Source organism: Brienomyrus brachyistius, chromosome 12 (assembly GCF_023856365.1).
Source record: "Brienomyrus brachyistius isolate T26 chromosome 12, BBRACH_0.4, whole genome shotgun sequence".
Lineage (NCBI taxonomy): Eukaryota > Metazoa > Chordata > Actinopteri > Osteoglossiformes > Mormyridae > Brienomyrus > Brienomyrus brachyistius.
The window spans coordinates 10,071,814-10,092,707 of record NC_064544.1 but is presented as its reverse complement, the minus strand read 5'-3'; the positions used below and the strand labels follow the sequence as shown (position 1 = coordinate 10,092,707).

Genomic DNA, 20,894 nt, shown 5'->3' with positions numbered 1-20,894 from the left:
CCTGAAGCCTCCCTCCCCACATAATGACAACCACCGACGGCCCCAGGCCAGTAAGCAGATGGTTTGCTGTTGATGGCTGTGAGTGGTTAGGCAGCTTGACTTATGACCATACGGTGGTCATTTTGAATCCTTGAAGCTGGATCCGTTCTTGTATATTTAAGGAAGCTACTTGTAATCAGTGGCTATAGTTAAATATCTTTGTTCCACTATTAGCTTTCATTACAGGTAATGATACGACACAAAAGCCCAATGATGATTCAGGCTGATCCGTGGTTTGTGTAAGACCTGCCATAAATTGATGAAATGGAGTATTGCCCCAAGGACATTGTTTTTTGGGTGGTTGGGTTACTCTGCCCACTGCCAGATGGGGATTTTTTTTTTAAATCAGAAGCTGAAGAAGCAGGGAGGAATCAGACAGCAGGGGGGCACCTGGCGGGAAGCGAGTAGGGCTGGGGTCAGGGATGTGGGCGAGTGACCCTGTGGCAATCGGTTTTTGGTGCCGGTAAATTTCCAGTTGAATAAATGAGTGAAAATGCAGGGGTTGTCGTGGATACAGGAGTGGGTCAGGCAAGGGAAGCGAGCAGAGAAAGTGGCAGAGAAGCCACAGTGGCGTCAGAGGTGACCCTGCAGACCTTGCTGGTGCTGAGCTCCACAGGACCACAGAGAAGCAGGCTGCTGTGAATCGGTACAGTTTGAAGGGCACCGTTAGCGCCCGGAATCCCTTTAGCGCCGATGAGATAATCCAGCGCACGGCCGGGCTGTGTGGATAGGTGAAGCTGGACTACTGTCTGGCCCCGAGCTGTCAAAGCGTTCCCGTGGCAACAGCAGCCGCTGGCCACACGCCACGGCACTGGGGGTGAACGTTTCGGGACCGCAGCTGTCTGAGGCGGGAGCCCAGGTCCTGACAGCTGTCTACCCACGCTAGGCAAGGATTACGGCGCCGTCACATGCTGCCGGGAGGTGGTCAGGTCTACGGGGCCAAAGTGGGCCAGGAGGACAGGCTGGGTGCTGGTGGGTATCCTGCAGTCCACCTGCTCTCCACAGACCTGCTCATTATCTGTGGTGAGATGGAGGAAATACGGAGGAGCCGAGCTCGTAAAAAGACGCTTTACTGAAGAGTCTTTGAGTTGGTATCCAGGAGCAGATTTTGCAGTGTTACCCTGAGTGTGGCAGTTATCCCAAAGTCCTTCCCTAAAACAGGTCAAACTGATATTGCTAGGTGTCCGAATCATTGTGGATGATGACACCTGTCAAGCTATGCAACAGAAAAGTCAAATAGGTAGATAAATATAAATGCGTATATATTTGATTCGTCCCTGTTGTGAAGTTCAGCACGGGAAGCAGCAGAATTGCTTACCCACCAGTTCAGGATAATTCAGGTCCAGAAAGTAAAAATCTGGACCAAGCCCAACCAGTTGAGTATATCTGGATTTTTTTACTTTCTGGACCTGATGTATCTACCTCTATTACCTGTATACTGAACCTCTGCGGTGCTATTTATCATGGAACAATGTCTTATTTTACATAGAAAGTGACAATATTTCTAACTGTTGCAAAATGTTATGCAACAGTTGGGAGTGTTTAGGTAAATTTTGTTTTATGCTTATCGTGTGTTTTTGATTGTTTTTATTTTTGAATACCATTTTATTATTTGTAGAACCTCAATTATTGATTTAATAAGTACAGTTAATATATATAACATAATATAGTGGGTCACACTGGATACTGCTGTTGGCTCCAGTCATTAACTTCTTAACTTGGCAGTGGTCTAAGGCAATCTAGGTTGAGCAATTTTTGTCTTTTTCTTTAAAGAGAGATTCTGGCCCCAAGTGGTATAACTGAGCAGATTCCCAGTACCCCCAGACTACAGATCAGAGGGGCTGGTCCGTAGAAGCAGAGAAGCCAGTGCCTTCTCTGTTTCTAAGATTAAGTTATGAAGCAAGCAACTTTGAAATAACTCATTGCTGAAAATTCATTACTCGTCAAAAGCATCTCTGTTCTTGGGAAAAATTTGCTACTGTAATTCTGTAAAATATATTATCCTCAGCTTTTTTTACCCATCAGTCACCACTGCTACAGATGAAGGTTGTACATTTTCAGTAAAGCCAAAGATGGAGCGATGGTCTAGTTAGCCGTGATTAATTTGCTTGAGCTCTAATTGAGGTTCTACTTCATTCACTTCGATTATGTTGCTTTAACTGATTTGAATATTATTACTTTTTATTGAGCAAAATAGTAACAACAAAGATCGTTATTACTGTGTTCTGTTCTGGCTGCTCCATTCATTTTTTTTTGTTGTGAAGATACTTTTTGCCTTTGATTTATTAATGCTCCTGTTTTCTGTTCTGATTTGCAGGTGCCTGTTTTTTTGTCTTGTTTTGTACCTGAACTCTTTGTTTTGCAGATGAGGGCAGGAATGCAGTTGACCTGGCGGGTGGTGCAAAGCTAGTAGCTGAACACTTACAGTCACTGTCCCAAAATACTGAGCCGGCCAATGGGAAGCTGTTGACTGTCTTTTGTGGCATGCTGATGAACTATAGCAATGATAATGGTAATAAACAACCCCGCAAAATCAATCGAACAAACAAGAAACAAAACAATCGCAGACGCTTTAACCTTGCATAGGATTGTGGTATTGTCATTCTGTCAGATGGAGGTCTGTTGGATGAATGCATTGTGATGAAATTGTCACAGGGGGCAGCACTGAGCCCTCTCTTATTGTTTGAATGTGGATGTGAATACGTATTGGAGTGGGGACTGAAGTACCAGTGCTGATGAGAATGTGAGGCAAATGGCTGACAGGTCAACCCCTGTGGTCAGTTACTAACGGTCTGCTTCCCAGCTCTCCGTGCTTCGTAACTGCGTTCTGGTGTTAAAGCCCAGCCGGCGCTTGCTTCTTCTTGTGCGGCCTACTGTGTGTCTATCTCAAGCTTGCCCTTGCTCTCTCCTGTCACTCAAAGCGTTGTGCACTATAGCAGTGTTGCCAACACTCTCTCCCGGCAGCCTGCTGCGCTCGGGTCCTCGGAAATCGATCCCTGAGGTGTCCAAGGTTTTCTGCCTGCTAAAAATTTAATAAATGAGAATTGAATGCCAGGCATTTAATATTGTACCTGAGTCCTCAAATCGAGACCAGTGTTAGGACATTCACTGCGCTGTACTACTCATGCAGTGTCGATGCGGCCAAAACGCAAAGGTCATGACTGACATTAACTGCGTGATGAGACAGGTTCTGACATGGATCATGCCACTCTGCACAAAGATCGTTTGCTGTCTTTTCAAACAAGGCCCTAGATGTGCGAATGTCTGTGATACTAATGCCTGCAACAGCAGGGAAAGGCTTATTGTTGCTTGCGTCATCTGCTGCGGTATATGATAGTGTGAACTATTAGGACCACTTCACACGACGGCAGTCTGTGCTCATATTTATCCTGAGTGGTCTGCAGTGAGATTTCATGTCACACATGGCTGGGGGGTGGATGTCTCGTGGTTTCGGCCCTAATTTACACCCAGCCCAGTAATTCGATGCGTTTGCAGTGAGGACCACAGTGGTTATATATTATATTTCTCTCTCTAGTTGTCTTTCATTTTCATATTTGACCCCCCTCCCCCATCCCACACCTCACCAAAATAACAAACTGGAGCCCACAAGGTGCTAAGGCATTAAGAGCTCTGCGCTCAGTGACACCGCGGACCCGTGGCCATTGTTTGAATGCATAATGAGGGTTACATAAGAAGCATTATTATGCTTCGGGCGGCTGACTCGTTCTGGAATATGTTCTGCCATCTCGGTTTGATTTTTGAGGAAGACCATTTATCGGCATCTGTGAATACGTTCATTGTAATGGATGAAATTCAGTGCCGGGCTTTCAAAGCGTCAGCAGCAGCTCTCGTCTTAAATAATTCTGCGGCCTTCGGGCTGTTTTTTTTTTAATTGATCTTTTCTGGATTATTTATGGCTAGCCGCTGCCCAGTTTAATGTCTGTGGGCCTTGCGTGCAGAGTTATCATTCTCTGCGTTCCTGTTAAACCCCGAGCTTGTGGGATCACTGTGGGGGAAAAAATTAGGAGACCACAGCACCATTTTTGGATTCACTCATTTCTCAATTTATGAGCGTGTGTCTATGAATAATATATTGTCTTTGCAAACTGCAGCCTGGATCTTCCCTGTTTCTCATTAATGAAGGGCTTCTTCCTTGCTTTCTGGGACTTCAGTCCTGCTTCTCGGAGCCTAATACGTTTTCAGTGCACTTCACACCTGCACTTAATGTTTACCATTCCTTTTGAAGGTCACTTGATGTCATCCTACAATTTATAAGGCACTGCTGGATAAGTTGATGGTCATCTCTGCCATTAGAAAATTGCTTCTGCCCTCTCCCTGGCTGGTTTCTGGTCATTCCCAGTGTCTTGTTCTTGTGTACTGCTGTCTTAGAAACTTTGAGCCTGGAAGCAGCCTGCCTCACAAGCCTTCTGCCTACAAGACCTGGGTTAAACCAGGATTTAAAATGCAGATATTTATGAAAATACATAGTGGTCTCTTAAATATTACCAGAGATGTATACAACCTTCCATTGATTGGTTGTATTGTAGATCAGATTTTGTTCTTCTGTACACCATAAGCTTGCTCAGCAGACATCGGTTGAAGATGCTGGGGACTGCCCCAGTATTAATTAAATCAAATATTTCATTTGAAATGTTAAATGCTGTTGTTTTACAAGTGAAACTGTTCAATTTGTGGAGCTCAACTGGGCTTAATCATGTCCTGAATGATCCAGTTTAAATTGGGTTGAGTTTTGTTTTTAAATATGTTTTTCTGAGAGACCTAAGATGCACAACAGTAAAATGTACATTATGAAACCCCCTCAACCCATTCATTTGTGGTTGGTGTGATAGAGCGAATTCAACAATCCATTCCTACACAGGGAGCTTCTGTGGTCCTGCTTGTAGTTCCCAGCCCTTGTCCAAGAGGACCCCACCAAATACTGATTCTAGTTCCGGTCAGCATCCTCCCCAATGAGGCTTGATTAGACTGTTACCAATTAAAGATACCAATTAAAAACCTCACGAGAGTCACATTTCTGTGAATAACAATTCTGCGCTCTTTTCATTTCTGCAGCTTAAGAGGGGATTCTCTTCTCAAGAAGAGGCGAGTCCATGTGTGACAGTAGCAGCTTTTGATAGCAATAGCTAGCCACCTAGCCTCTTCTAGGCGTCATTGGAGTGCTTCAGCAACATGTGCTTATAATAAGAGGCTGGGCACAGAGGCCATTGTTTTCAGAGCTGGGGGTGTGACCATTGTGGGAGAAAACAGGGCACCGATAAAGAGTTTGGTACAAAGATCCTGAAGGGAGAAGTGGCCAGTCAATTGAAGCATGTATACAGCCAGTCATGTTATCTTGGATGGTTACTCATGCTTAGCTGATTACACTATTTTCTATACTGCAAGTTATCGAAATGCTTCTGCAGTGCCCTAAATGTGGCTGGAGGACAGAAAGTGAGCCATTAGTATGTGGCGTCAAAGCTGCCTCGTCCGCTGGCTGCTCACCCACCCCATCTCCTGGGTGTCATGTTCTCAGGCTCTCATTTCTCAGTTCTGTACAGTCATGCAGTCAGGCCGCCCATAAATGAGCAGGGATGGCTTTCTCCAAGGTCTGATGTGCAAGTACACCTTGAGATCCTGCATGCCCGCCGGTTTAATTTAGACACCAGACGCAGAGGTTAGAGTGAAGTACAGGCCGTAAAGAAGGTGTATCCGTGATCAAACGTTCAACCTCTGAGTGAGTAAAAGTCACTCTACTTTCCAGGTATGAAATCCGCTTTCCTGCTGCATAAGTACGGCATCCAGCTGCGTTGATGGCAAGATGTGTTCAGTTGTAAGCCGCATGTGTCACCTTGAGTAACGATGCCTGCTAACAACGCAATACTACACTGCACTGATCCCCCCCTCCCTCTGCCAGCTGGTCTCTGACTCTCCTCTGAGATTCACTCTATGCTCTCGCGCTCCGTTTTCTTCTGACTGCGTTATCGATTTAGGTCTGTAAATACAGCCCGTTGCCCGAGTTAGGAGTGCAGCGGTGGCTCGCAGAATGACTGGGATCACGCTTGCACCGTTGGCATACGACACATTTAAATAGCAGCAGGAGCTAATTCAGAACCAGATAAAGAGAGCAATGAAATTGGCGAAGAATACGAAAGATGAGCAAAGATGGTAAATGCTGTCTTCGTTCTTATTGGATCTGGGATTGCATGGAAAGAAAACGATGCCCTGTCATCCTTAAATTTAAGTGCACTGGGCTGGTTTCCAGGCCTGACAACATAGCATTAGCTGAGTCAGTCTTCTGTAGCCCTCAGAGCAAATGGATGGACTTGCTGCAGGAAGATCTACGTCCTGTTCTGTGGGGTCTGGAGGAGTGCTGGCCGGCAGCATGCCCTTTCCTACACAGGCGCTCTGCTGATTTTGCTTACAATGATAGTTGGTCTCATTACTACATGCCATACAGTGTCTTGTATAGCATGTAGTGGTAGCAGGTTTTGAAAGCAGTAAAGCATGGGAAAAAAATTGATTTCTTGAATGGTTGTTCTTTTAGATTTGGCTTTATCTCCCCTTCCTTCCTGTATCTTTTCCTGTCTGAATCAAACACTAACTATTTCTTCCTTCTCTCTCTCTCCCCATTTTAGGATCTTCCTTTTGCCTCTTGCTGATGTCTTAATCCCTGAGATACGTTGAATTATCTCGGGACAATATGGGTTGGCATTAAGAAAAGGATAGGATGTGACCCCTTTCTTTGCACTCGTCTTTGAAGCTCACTCTGACTTGTCATTGCGATTTCCCTGCTGGCTGCTCCTCTGGATGAGATTGTCCATTGAGGGTATCCTGATTTCTTTGACACTGGCACAAAACACTAAACTCCAGAGTGTTGTCCCGCACTGCTTGGTGGAAATACCCGGCCATTTTCCTGGGGGGAGTTGGAGCATCTCGCCTTTGACATCCCATCCGTCTTTAACGGCAGGGTGTTTCAGCTGGGGCACTGGCTGCTTGTGCAGGCACCATTTTCCGCAGGGGCCTCATTCATCACCCTGTTAAATTTAAATGTTTTCTGAAGTATAAGAAGAGCATAGGCTGCCCTGGCTGGCAGCAGAGATCCAGGACACAAAAATGGACCCCCAAAGACTTCAGTACAGTCACCCTCTCTGTAGGGTGTAGAGAGGGCTCTTTAGCTACACATTTATGGCAACAGCAGCATGCAAGACTGCTTTATTCACAATTCAGGTAAAATAGCTGAACAGATCGCTTGACAAATTATGGGGATGAGGAGGGATATGTATCACCAGCCGCGCCCAGCCTGATGCGTCGTGTGCATTGAAGCGAGCCGTCTAGACTGTTCCCAAGCCTCCGCAGCCCAGTGTGCATCCTTGGGGATCTTTAGTTTGCGAATCGTCTTAACTGGCTAGCATGCTTGTATGTAGCTCTTTCCGTGGCTTCTGTATTCTGTATATTACTTCACTAATCAGTCAGCCATTTGATTCAGACCTGAATATTCAACGAGTCCCCGCTTCTATTTGCTGAAGTGTCCGCATCTTCCCGCCCCTCCTGTTCATTACCCTGCCATCCTCAGCTTTTAGTTCGGCTTTCTGCTGATCGTAATTGGGAAGTAAGAGGTTGGGGAAGCCTTCCAAGTGTCCTTGTGTGTAGATTGTCAAACGCTAACATGGGATTCGCCCCCATTTCCCTGTGTGCGTCTGCACATGCTAACACCTGTGATCCCCCCCCCCCCCCCCGGTGTTGCCGACACAGTAGGCGGGTTGTCAGTGGTTTGGCGGAACCCTCCGTCTGCTTCTCGGTGCAGCCCGGCAATGTGGGCGCCAGACCCACCGCCGTTGCCCGTCTCGTTTCAGATTCCCTGCAGGCCCAGCTGATCAACATGGGCGTGATTCCCACGCTGGTGAAGCTGCTAGGCATCCACTCGCAGAACACAGCATTGACTGAGATGTGCCTGATCGCCTTCGGGAACCTGGCAGAGCTGGGTGCGTCCTCCAGATGGGCATCATTTACCTACTTACTGCACATACTGTATGGATGGACATTCAAAAACTCTCAGTTTCAGCATCAGTGTAGCTATTGTGTTTAGCCTTTGGGGGGCAGTATACTCAACATGTTTTTAATTGCTGTCTATAACACATCGGTGTGGTTGGCACTTATTGGCTGTGTCCCATGGCAGAGTCCAGCAAGGAGCAGTTTGCGGCCACCAATGTAGCCCAGGAGTTGGTCAAGCTGTTCCGCAAACAGGTGGAGCACGAGAAGAAGGAGATGATCTTTGAGGTTCTCGCCCCCTTGGCTGAAAATGGTGAGTCAGGCTCAGGGTCAGGTTTGGCCATCTCTTCAATGACCGGGTCATCTGTCTGTGGTCAGCAGACTCCCAAACAGTCAAACAGCAGACTCTGTCCAGCAAAAAAAATGTGGTATGCATATGTATAAATATAGTCTAGCTCAAGGTTCTTTCTTTAAAATATCAGTCATCATGTACACTTATGTTTGCATGCTGTGATTTGCAAGTAGCCTTTGTAAGTGTGTTTGCTAAATGAAGATATGGGATAAGCAGACGGTTCTGGATAGACACGTGTAAGCTGCGCGGTCGTGTCGGCTGCTCTCAGGAACGCACTCACTCTCGCGTTGGTTTTAAAAGCCCTTCACAGCAGCTCTGGGAGACATTGACCTTTTGTTGCCTTGATATCGCGCCACAAACCTCTCCAGTAGCTATAGCTCACCTTGGCAGACACATTTACTACCTGAAGCTCTTCCCTGGGTTCCCGTACTGCTGCAGCCCTGGGAACGTTAAGCACCAGACGTCCTTGTAGCCTCCCTGACTCCACGGCCCAGCTGATGGGTCCTGGGTCATCAGCTCTAAGTTTAGCTCATCTCTCTTGGCCCCCTAGAGTAAATCAGGGACCCCATAATCCACAGGCAGACAACCTCTGTTCCTCAAAGAAAGGCGCCTGGTGCTGGGCGGGGGGGGTGGTACCATGTGGCACCGGGGGGTTGATTTTTGTCAACATCATGTTCCACTGCTGACCGCATTTCAGTAGCTGTTTCAGATTTCTGTGTGTTGTGGTCAGCCAGCCCAGTTCGTGTGTTAAAAAGCCAATTGGTCTGTTTTTCCTGAACAGACCTCAGTAAATTACAAAGAAACTGAAGTGAAATAGAAGATGAGCACTTTATTAATTTAATCCTATTTTTAGGATTATAGATATATTTTTGTTTACCCCCACACCCCACCAACATCCCTACTCACACTAAACCAATACTCATAGCACCATAGTAACAGATACCCAACAGATAAATTTGGGGTGGCATGATGGTGCAGTGGTTAGCAGTGTTACCTCACATCTCTGGGACCTGGATTCAACTCTCCACCATGGTTCCATGTCTGTGGAGTTTGCCCCGTGTCGTCGTGGGGTTTCCTCTGAGTACTTGGGTTTCCCTTCACAGTCCAAAAACATGCTGAGGCTAATTGGAGTTACCAGATTGCCCGTAGGTGTGCCTGCGTGAGTGTGCCCTACGATGGGTTGGCGCCTCATCCTGGGTTGTTCCCTGCCTTACACCCATCGCATCGAGGATATGCTCCGTTCCCCCCGTGGCCCTGAAACAAATAAAATGTTTTTTTTTTTTTTATAATAATAATACAATGAGGCAAATATTCTGAACACCATTGCACAGTGGGAAAAGAAAAAAAAATGCATAAATAAATAAAATAAAAACCTATATTCTGCCAACTATTCTGCCTGTTTATTTTTGGTGATCAGGTCTCATTTTTTATGGATTTTTTTTTTTTAATGTTCCTACTGACTCTGGATCTGTCATTAGAAGAGAATTATTAGTTCTGTTTAAACTGACGTGTCAGCATTCTGGTTTTTGTCAGGCTCTCAGCAGTTCACATAACGCGCCTCCCCCAATAGAAAGCATTCTTATAGCCTCCTTTGCATGCGGCTTTGTGGAAGCTCGCTCTCTCCTCACACCAGCCAGCATGAATCTTCCCTGGTTGTCTGCCAGTTCCCTCAGCCTGGTGAGCTGCCCGCGTCCCGTCGCAGTCACTTAGGGAAATGTGGGATTGCGATGTGGCAGGTGCTGTTCGGACCAGAGGCGCCACGCTGCCAGTACTGCTCCGGGTGGTCAGCCACGCCCGTGCCGCCTTTATCCAAACACGAGATCTCACACTGGCCTGATCCTACCAGCAGGTCAGTCGGTCAGGTGACTGACCCATAGAATTATGGGAGATTGAGTGAGACCAGGATGGCTGTTTGATTAGCTTTTCAGGTTTATGTTGTCTGACTGTGATCCGCACACATTGGCCGTGAGCCAGCTGGCTCTCTGTGTCTCAGCCTGCTGTTTGCTCAGGCCTGATGGGGTCAGTATGGTGGCATCACTAGATTCACTGTTACTGTCCTTCTCTCGCTCTGTCTTCTCCTCTTCCATTCTCCTTCTCCCTGTCTCCCCACCCCCTTCCCCCGCACCCAAGATGTGATCAAGCTGCAGCTGGTAGAAGCTGGGCTAGTGGAGTTCTTGCTGGAGCTGGTGGACCAAGCTGTGGACGGGGAGCGAGAGGAAGACGTGGCTGAGCTGAAGACGGCCTCGGACCTCATGGTGCTGCTGCTGCTGGGGGGTAAGGAGGAGCAGAGTGCCCTCTGGGGACAGGCTGGGACCTGCTCTGAGTCGCCTGTGACGTCATGTGTGCTCTGGATGACCTCACCGGGATATTGACTCACACTTGGGTTGGAGGACTGCTTTGCTTTGGGGGCGGCGCGTGGCTCAGTGGGTTAGGACGCCATGGCCGTGATTAGGAGGTCACTGGTTCAAATCTCATGGTCAGCAAAGCAATTTTTCTGTTGGGCCCTTGAGTGTGGCCCTTAGACCCCAATTGCTCCAGGGACTGACTGACCCTGTTTAATCAATTGTCCCTTGCTTTGGGTAATAGCATCTGATGAATAAAAATGAAAACGAAAGTTATGCCGTATAAGGATACAGGCTCTGCTGGAATGTACTACGTCCCTGCAGTCCACTTTATTAATTAAAGCCTTTCTTTAGGTAGAGTGTGACGGTACTTTCCAAGAAAAAAAAAAAATGCCACGGAGTCGGAAGTGGCCCAATCAATAAATTGACGGCAGCTTTAAAAGCGAAGTGCTCCGTTTTTCCACCCAAAGATGACCGTAATTCTGATTGGATTGCTGAGACCCGCTGAATACTCACAGAGCCAGAATTGGTGAGCAGAATCCCTGGGCTGCGGCCTCACCCCTGAGCAGGGAGTCATGTTACCTGTCGTTTAACGGGAACCATTGTAAGATGTACGTGTGCTTAGAAAATAAGCCGGTCTCCTATAGGAAATGGTCTTGCACCCCCTGTGCCACATGTGTGTGTGACAGATTGGCCAAGAAAGCTGCCTGCAGTGTTTCAGAGGTTGACTTTGACTGTGTGCTTGTTTCTCTTGCAATAAACCTTTTCAGATGAGTCCATGCAGAAGCTCTTTGAGGGAGGCAAAGGCAGCGTGTTCCAGCGCGTCTTGTCCTGGGTCCCATCCCACAACCACCAGCTGCAGTTAGCTGGGGCACTAGCTGTTGCCAACTTTGCCCGTAATGGTAAGAGATCTGTCCTGCCATGTCCCGCCATGTTCCGCCTGCCCTGTCCTGCCTAATTTCCCCTAATATACCTGAGAACTAGAGTGCTACAGATCTGAGTTATCTACTATGTGTTCCTGGGATTTCATACCAACATAGCACAATTCTGTCTTATTTGGCTTAATTTCTGGTTAATCCAGAAAGTGGTTAATTTGGCTCATAATCTGTTGATATATGAGCCAAAATCATTTGTTAGATGTGAGGCATAAAGAGCTAAATTCACATAAGATGTATGTCACATTTCCGTGTCTGTGTCACTGTTTTTTTTTTCCCCTCCCTGTCAACCCCTCCTATCAATGCAAGACACCCCCTGGTGGATATGGTGCACACTGCATGTTTACGGCTATGGAGTAGCATTATATTTAATAAATTGTAGTTTGCTTATTTTGTCATTCGTATTTTGAACTTACTATTTTTAGTACTGCTTTTTATATTTGCATTTTATCAGTTCATTTTTTAAGCATTTTTTTTATGTAGGTTATTTGCTGTGTGTTATCGAAGCGGTTTTTGTTGCCAGAAGGTAGTTTTTGTCATTTATTAAGGCGTCCCTCTGGTTTGGCGGTGCCCCCGCTGTGTTTGGGGTTGCTTTATGCTGAAAATGAGCTGGCAGCAGTGTCATTAATCATGTCTCAACCTTTCAGTGGTGCCAGGTGCCTTCAGCTTAATTTCAAATCTGACCTAAAGTGCAGTTTTGGTGAAGACGACTCCAAGTCGGGAAGACTGTTATCACTCTATAAGGGGACCTGTCGTTGGCTATATAGTTATAACGGGACATGTCATTGGCTGCGTGGCTTTAAGGGGGTGTGTCATTGGCTATGGAGCTATAAGGGAATATATCATTGGCTGCATGGCTAAAAATGGGCGTGTCGGCTGCGTGGCTAAAAGTGGGTGTAGCATTAGCTGTGTGGCCATAAGGGCATGTGTCAAGGGTGTGGCTGTAAAACCACACGTCAAATACTGAGGTAGCATGCCGTAGGCCTTGAGTATGACGTAGTGTATGATGCTGTCTGTCCCTCCTCCAGACGGTAATTGCATTCACATGGTGGACACTGGCATCGTACAGAAGCTGCTGGAGCTGCTGGAACGTCACGTCGAGGAGGGCAACGTCACAGTGCAGCACGCCGCCCTCAGCGCCTTGCGGAACCTCGCCATCCCGGGTAAGGCGCTGAACGCCCCTTAACCTTCAGGTTGGATTTCGACGAGAAGCGTAAACAGTGTAATCAATATGACTGACCTGTCACATCGCCCCCGCCAGTGGTAAACAAGTCCAAGATGCTGGCAGCTGGTGTGGCAGATGTGGTGCTGAAGTTCCTCCCTTCGGAAATGCCCCCCGTGCAGTTCAAGCTCCTGGGCACGCTGCGGATGCTCGTGGACACGCAGGGTATGTGAGGCTCCCATGGGGCCTTGGGGCAAGAAGGCGTCCAGGGATGCCTGATTCATTTCATGAATGAATGTGTGGGTGTGTGTGTGTGTGGGTGTATGTGTAGGTGTGATGTATAGATTACATTGTGATAAAATCCTGTTATTTCGAGGTTGTGAGCAATCTCTGTTTTATAAAAATATATGACTGCAATCAGAAAACTAAAAAGTCTTGTATTTTGTTTGGTTAGGGGTAGGACTGGTCAAGGGTTAAGATTGTAATACTTAGGAGTAAAGTTATGTCCATAGAAACAAATGGACGGTCCCCACAATGATAAGAATATAATTCTGTTTATGTGTGTGCGCGCAGATTTGTGTTTTTATAATTATTACACTGCGGGGAACAGGTTTCCCAAAAACATGGTATTTTTATCTTGTGAGGATTTTTTCAGTACCCACAAGGATAACCTCAGCTTTATAAAAATCTGTAACTGCAATCAAAGAAGTAAAAATGCCACATGTCTTGTATTTTGTTTGGTTACTCATGGTTAAGGTTAGGGCTGGGTAGGGTTAGGGTTGTTATTATTGGGATTAGGGTTATGCCCATAGAAACGAATGGAGAGTCCCCACAAAGATATGAGTACAAATCTGTGTGTGTGTATACAATCTGTTAGGGGTCTTATGGCATAAAATTGATTTTTATATTTTTAATTCGCTTATTTTTCTTTTACTCTGTATTTCTGTCTCAGACATCTAATCCAGGAGTCATAACAGTTATGGAGACGTTTTAATGTTACAACAGAACTTGGATCATTTGGGATGTCTGTCACAGAGCCCAGAGGGAAAAATGTCTGCTTGCCAATATGGTGTCACCATTGTGGAGCAGAGCAGTGTGACATCTCAGACGTGTCTTTGGGGATGGTGCAGAGGGCAAAGCGGTGCCAGGGTTATCAGCGGCTGGCACCAGGTCACGCCCGCCCCCCTCTGCAGATGACTGTAGAAATTCACGCCTTATATTTAAGGTGCCCCTTGTGTGACTTAAATTAATCAAATCCACGTGAACTGGGCAAGACCAGACACTGTGGATGCACAACGTTTGCCTGGCTTCAGCCTTAATGGATTTACCCAACCCTTATACAGCAGGACCCCCATGTCTAACCGCAGTCCATAAAAAAAGTTTTACAATTCCAGAAACGGGTATAAAAAGCATGATATTTATGGCTTCGTCATCCTTTGATACATCGTTTTCTGCTGTATCATCTCTTGAGAATTAGGCAAAATGTCTGAATTACTTTTATTTAAGAGAGTATACATGTATAATAATATACTTTATTATTACTGTATTTTAATGTTGGTTATGTCTTACTGTGCAGAATTTATCAATTACATTTTACCATATGTATGTAGGCCTCCATGAAAATCACATTATGTATGGAGTTCTGAGGTTCAGTATTATCTGCGGCTTCAACTGTCCGTGGTAGATCTTGGAATGTACCATCTGCGGGTACGGGGGGACTGCTGTATTGCAGCAAATGGAACATCACGCGCTGCCGGAGTCGCATCGGAACGCAAGGTTGTAGTTTCAGGGTTCGAGCCCCTACCATGGCAGAATAGCCACATCTCTGTTGGGCCCTTGAACAGGGCCCTTAACCCCCCCAAAAAGTCAGAGGGACGCTGAATAAATGACCTGACACTGTACTCACACTCCAGGCTTCACTCTTTAGCTTTATGTATTTCTGTAAGGAGAAGCATTCCAATGTACCTGTAATCGTACTTGCTCAAACGGCAAATACATATATTTATCAAATACGTAATTTGATAAATTAGTTTGTTTGGTGACCATCAGACTCATGATATGGGAAAACTTGGGAAAAAAACACAGGCGTATAAATCTGTGTGGGAAAGAATACACAGTGTTTGCTTTTTAAAGCAAATCTGCATGAGTGCTTTTATCATTAATAATAATAGTAATGACAGGTAAAATTAATAAGGCGTTTAAGGCAGCCGCGATCGCTGGCAGGAGCCACCAACTAAACGGCGCTGCCCTCTCTTAAGTGTTGTTTTTCAAGCACATTCCCAGCCCGCCCCACCCCGTGTCCTGTTCCGCATGCCCAGCTGTCCACTGAGCTGTGTCAGCTCTTCTTAATTTTACTGCTGAGGATTAAGCACTTTTTATTCTGCTGAAGGCATTTTATTAACAGTAAACAGGCACTTGATAAATCTCTCTCTGATGTGAGCGATAACAAAAGGAAATGCTCTCCAACCCAGGTTCAGGGAGAAGGGGAATTTACACGTTCCGTGGTGTCTGAGGAACTGTGTCATGGCAGCAGGTGGTTAAGGATATGGGCTGATACGCTGAAGGGTATCGGCTCGCGTCCCTGGAGAGTCCATGCTATCGAGGCGGCGAGTTGTGTTAATTAACCTGAATTCTTCCAGTATAATATCCAGCTGCGTAAATGGGTAAAAAGTCACTTTGAATAAATAAGTGTCTTCATCCATCTTCCTTACTGTTTTGCTGCGGTCTTGCAGGAGTAATAGTAGCGAGGTAATGCGTGTATGCATCTTTTCCCTCGCTGTCACCTGCTGGAATGAGTCTTACGCTGTTTACTTACGCAGTTTAATTGCTGAATGCAGATTTTAGCCATTGCAGTGAAAGCTGTCGTAAGCAACGGGACTTAAGGAGGCTATAATACTGGCATCTCATTGGGCTTATCTGAGGGAGCAGGGACACAAGGTTACCCGTCTGGACAGTCATGCTGGGTTTTTCTGAAATGTGCTCGATTCAGTTGAGTTTGCCTTATGCAGAGTGACTGACATTGTTCCCCTGGTGACTATGGCTGTAATCTGAGGTGCCTGACTTGGGACTATTTGATCATTTTGGTCGATATTGAGATCACGATTACTTAACATGATTATTCATTGATTGCAGAAATATGATGGATTTATTGAACTAAAAAAAACTTGTTAGCAGTGGCTCTTGAGCTTTAAATTAAATTCGGAACAGTTTATCTCAATTTTGTTTTAAAAATTGTTGGAAGCCAAGATAACTGAAATTAAAATTTGACTAGTTGTCCAGCCCTAGCCTGACTGTTCCTCTGTCCTGCTTTGGCCATTATGGACTTTTGTTTTCTGGGAACTTAAGGAAGTGTTAATAGGATAAATAATATTAACCGTCAAGTGGTCTAATCAAATAGGTTAAAAAAATTTATTAAATCGTATGTGCTGGGGTGTTAACTGGAAACTTCCTTGCATTCACTCTGTAGTCCATGATAGTGTTACTCAGAAGCTTTCCAGGTTCCATTATGATGTGACTCCATTATTCTGACACTGCAGATTCCAGAATGTGACCTCATTATAATGTGATTCCATTATTGCATCACACCAGACTGTGATACATTATTACATACACCCCAATCTTCATTATGATATGATCCCATCATTGTGTCACTCCAGACAACATAATGATGTAATTCCATAATGAGCTGGCTCCATTATTACATCACTCCAGTCTCCATTAATGTGTGAATCCATTATTCTCGTACCGCAATCCCCAATATTATTTGACTTGACTATGATGTAATACCATTGCTGCATCATGCTAGGCTCCATTATTACATCACTGTTCCCCAAGACTGTTATGCTTTGACATCACTCTCATTATAAGATCCCAGTAAAACACCAGCGCCCTTCCCAGCCTTTGCCTTTCCCCCCTGCATTCCCTTATGCTCCCTTCATCTGTGTCACACTCCAGTGGATGCGGCCGAACAGTTGGGGACCAACGCCAAGCTGGTGGAGCGGCTGGTGGAGTGGTGCCAAGCCAAGGACCACGCAGGGGTGATGGGAGAGTCCAACCGGCTGCTTTCCGCCCTCATCCGGCACAGCAAGTCGAAGGTCAGTTTGGCCTGGCGGATGTGAGCGATTCCATCACCCAAGATACACACATTCATCTTAGTATTAGCATCCCGCTAGATAAGCCCACATTCAGATTCTTCGTAGAATTATTCCTGACAGCCCAGTACCCGTTCATTGACCTTATTTAGTCCCTGCTTTTCTCCCAGGGTTACTGTTAAAAATACAACCATGCCACACTGAAAAATACTCAGTTCCAGCCACATGATGGAGAAGCAGGTATAACTAATATACTTGCCCCTTAGTATATATACTGTACTAGTCAAAGGTCTGGACACGGCAACTGAAAATCATTTGTTCATCAACAAGATAATGATCCTAAGCACACCTCAAGGTTATGTAGTAAGTGTTATGTTGTGAACAAGGAGAGAGATGGAGAGCTGTGAAAGATGACCTGATCCCCACAACCCCCGACCGAAATCTATAAAGGTGGTTTGGGAGTTGGATTGGAGAGTTACAGAAGATAACCAAACTCACAAGTACTTCCAGGTTTGGTTGACCATTAGGAATAATTCCTTGAATTATTAACTGTTGTTGCATGACGTCCAAAATTTTTTATCCTGGCCGAATGAGTACTACTTAGTGCTTGTTGCTTTTATTACTCATTGTACTTAGTGTAGTTTTTGTATGCAGCACCACCATACCAAAGAGAATCCCTTGTAACGTCAACCTACTTGGCATTAATCTAAATTTTATTTCTGATTCTGAGTAAACTTCCGAATTCACTGGCTGCACGTGGTCAGTGAAGCATCTTTCATTTTGTGTATTCTCCTGATTTGTGAGAAATCATATAACTGTATGGGGTCGGTGTGGGATTCAGTGCGTTAGGACACAGTGCCATGATCAGAAGGTTGCTGATTCAAATCCTGTGGTCACCACGGGCATTTCACCACGGGGCACCCGAGCGAGGCTCTTAACCCAATGTTGCTCTAGCGATTGTCTGACCCTGCTTTCTAAAAAAAAAAGTGTGTAGCTTTGGATAAAAGCATCTGATAAATACTGTTATCCAGTAGAATCACAGGCCAGGCCTACATGATGCTGTGTTTGAGCTGTGCTGTGGCACCATCCTGTCACTGGTCCCACTGGGTGCCGACCCTTGCGGCTTTTATTTTCATCATTTCTCGTTCTCCTGTGGTGACTGTGAAATCCTGGGGGACACTGACTCAGCCTTCGTGGGACTTTTGGACAAGACTTGATTTATGGAAATGCGTCCCCCCCCCATTTTTGTGCCGTCCTTGGCCATCACAGAGTGTGGCACGGGCACTCTGTCACGCCTGGCAGGAACATGAGGCGTAACAAGGCGCGTGTGTGAAGCGGCCGCTGGCTTTACATCAGTGAGCAGCTTGCGGCCACATCCTGACAGCTGATCGCCTTCTGGGAAGAGCTGCTCCACGGAAAATGATAAAACTCCATGTCGGTTTTTCGGAAGCACCAGAGTAGCTGTGCTTCAGTTCTACCTGTGGCGAGAAAGTTTCAGGTCAGACGCAGGTGCTCATTTCACACCAGAGTCATGGGCAAGACTGGGCTCAAGGCTGTTGAAGGTTTGTGGGTCATTTTGAGGATTTTCTGGAGCTCACTTGCCAGTTTATTTGAAGAAAGGCTGTCAATGCCATGGTGTGGCACTCAGCAGTCTTTGCGGTGCTGGTGTACTCTTCATATTCATTTCAGGTCATTTTTACTTTATCGACTGCAGGATGTAGTCAGGACAGTAATCCAAGGAGGCGGAGTGAAGCACCTGGTCACCATGGCAACCAGCGAGCACATGATCATGCAGAATGAAGCCTTGGTTGCTCTGGGCCTCATTGCAGCTCTGGACTTGGGTGAGAATCGTCATTCCTAAGACCCAGGCCCACACCTCCCCAAACAATCCCTGTAATACTGGAGTTTCTGTGGAGGAGACTTCATTGTGGTTCTTGCTTTGATTCACTGTGTCTGTCCAGAAATTTGTATATTTATGGGTTCGCGTATGGAAACCATGATAGAGCGGTCTGCTCTTCCCAGGTTCTGCAGAGAAGGACTTCATGAGTGCCGGCCTGGTGCAGGTGCTCCATAAGCTTCTGTCAGATGAGAAGAGCGCACCGGAGATCAAGTACAACTCCATGATCCTTGTGTGTGCAGTGATGGGTTCAGGTGAGGGCACAGCCAAGGGTGTGGTCGTGGGTGGGAGATCAGGACCATGCAACACAAAGAAATTTGTCCATTTGTCACATATAGATTTGTTTTCCTTTAATCTTGGTCTTTGGTGTCCAGAAGGCATGAAGAATACCAGCATGGTTTTTGAAGACCCGTAGATGGAATTAGCTTTCAGATCCACAGAAGTCCAATGGCGGAATGCAGTGCATTACTCTTTGGTGTGGATACTCTTCTTTCAAGTGGTGTGAACTGCTTGACTCACATTGTTCTGCAGAACCTGTTTGATGTAGCCCATATTTCCCCACCTGTCTCCTCACAGAGCCTCTCCACAAAGAGGTGCAGGGCTTGGCCTTCCTGGACGTGGTCTCCCAGCTTAGGACACACGAGAACAAGACGGTGTCCCACCAGGCCTCGCTGACGGAGCAGAGGTTAACAGTGCAGAGCTGAAGGACTCTAAAGCCACTCCTACTCGCCTCGCCTACTGTCTGGTCTCACTTCCATGTGTCCTGTTGTTACTTCCCGAGGTCTCCCAACCAATCAGCCGCTCGCTGTCCTGATAACAAAGCCCAGCCCCTCCTCCTTTCAATTACACACATGCATGCCATGCCCTGCGATGTCCCCAAAAGGCAGCAGAGGCATCCCTTTGCAATAGAGAACAAAACAAGAAGAGAACAATGTTTTTAAGACCATAGCTGTGAAGTCTGCCAGTTGGGGAATAAAAAAAACAAATAAAAAGGGATCGTGGGGGAGGGGCAAATCCTTAATTCATTCATGAAGCATCTGACGTATTCTGTGTAGCTTGAATACCAGTGTAGTTGAGACGTACATGTTGTAGTCCAGTCGATGGTGTAACCATTTTCTAACCTGCCTAACCAGTCCTGCCAGTCACGTATACCTCTCCTTTCCTCCGAAACACACCCCTTGTTCCCTCTCCATGCGAAAGACTGAGCATGTCAACACTGTAACTAGGAAGAACAGACCAGGGGCAGATGCTACGCCCTCTGCCATTAGCATCCCGCTCCGGCATCAGGTCTCGTAGAAAGACATTGGTCAGTACTGCTATATGCTCACTGGTCTTTGACACAAAAAACCTTGTGGGGAAGGGTAAGAGGTCAAATATGATCACTCTTGTGTAATAAAGATTCCCACATGGTCTGCGGTGTTGTGGATCTGTATGTTCGGGGCCATGTTGGGCGCTTACAGGCCTAGCCTGCAGCCTGGGGGTAGGAGTTTTTCACTGATCAGGCAAAGGTGAGGGAAGAGGTGGGGCTAATGGTGGGAAATGGTGCTGGCTTGTGGAAGGCCTAATATGACACACACCAGAACAAAGCAAAGCAGTTACCCAGGAAATAAGATGCATAATGGTTGGTGGCATCAGACTTGGTAACATTTAGGAGTAGTTCAGGCCAAAAAATTGAATAGCATTTGTGTCAGGAAGGCTGCCTGGTACTTGGTGTTACCCCCACCCTCTACGAGTAATGTGACCATGTAGGTACTTGCCAGTGGTACGTTACTGGTTTTAGCTAGACCAACATTGTGCATGTTTTTTCCTCCTGGTTAAAGGGCAACTTTGATGGGTGATATTCCAGCTCACTGAATGCTGGTAAACCCAATGATGTAGGTTAGCCATATTTTCAAAAAACCTCATCTGTCTTATTTATTGTAATTTATTAGATTTGTACCCTGGCTAATTACTACAAAAACCTATCAGGAAAAAACACCATTATTTCATAAGATTATATATAAGCATTTGTTGTAAATGTCTGTTGCTGAATTGTAAATTTCAAGAACTGAAACTCATGAGAAAATTAAAATGGTTGCTGGCTATAA

General features: G+C 46.0%; 1 protein-coding gene across 2 annotated transcripts in view; it reads left to right on the top strand.

Annotated features, from left to right (window-relative positions):
- rap1gds1 (RAP1, GTP-GDP dissociation stimulator 1) overlaps nucleotides 1-20,894 on the top strand; it is a 34,040-nt gene extending 13,146 nt beyond the window's left edge. Inside the window, exons 5-15 of one of the 2 annotated variants that reach the window (XM_048971529.1) lie at nucleotides 2,405-2,551; nucleotides 7,893-8,021; nucleotides 8,216-8,341; nucleotides 10,511-10,654; nucleotides 11,493-11,624; nucleotides 12,686-12,820; nucleotides 12,919-13,044; nucleotides 16,774-16,913; nucleotides 18,625-18,751; nucleotides 18,933-19,061; nucleotides 19,384-20,894. In XM_048971529.1, coding sequence (XP_048827486.1) covers nucleotides 2,405-2,551; nucleotides 7,893-8,021; nucleotides 8,216-8,341; nucleotides 10,511-10,654; nucleotides 11,493-11,624; nucleotides 12,686-12,820; nucleotides 12,919-13,044; nucleotides 16,774-16,913; nucleotides 18,625-18,751; nucleotides 18,933-19,061; nucleotides 19,384-19,511 — 1,463 coding nt within the window. In that variant the 3' untranslated portion in view covers nucleotides 19,512-20,894. The remainder of the gene's footprint in view (nucleotides 1-2,404; nucleotides 2,552-7,892; nucleotides 8,022-8,215; nucleotides 8,342-10,510; nucleotides 10,655-11,492; nucleotides 11,625-12,685; nucleotides 12,821-12,918; nucleotides 13,045-16,773; nucleotides 16,914-18,624; nucleotides 18,752-18,932; nucleotides 19,062-19,383) is intronic. The other variant, XM_048971530.1, reaches the window with a different exon arrangement.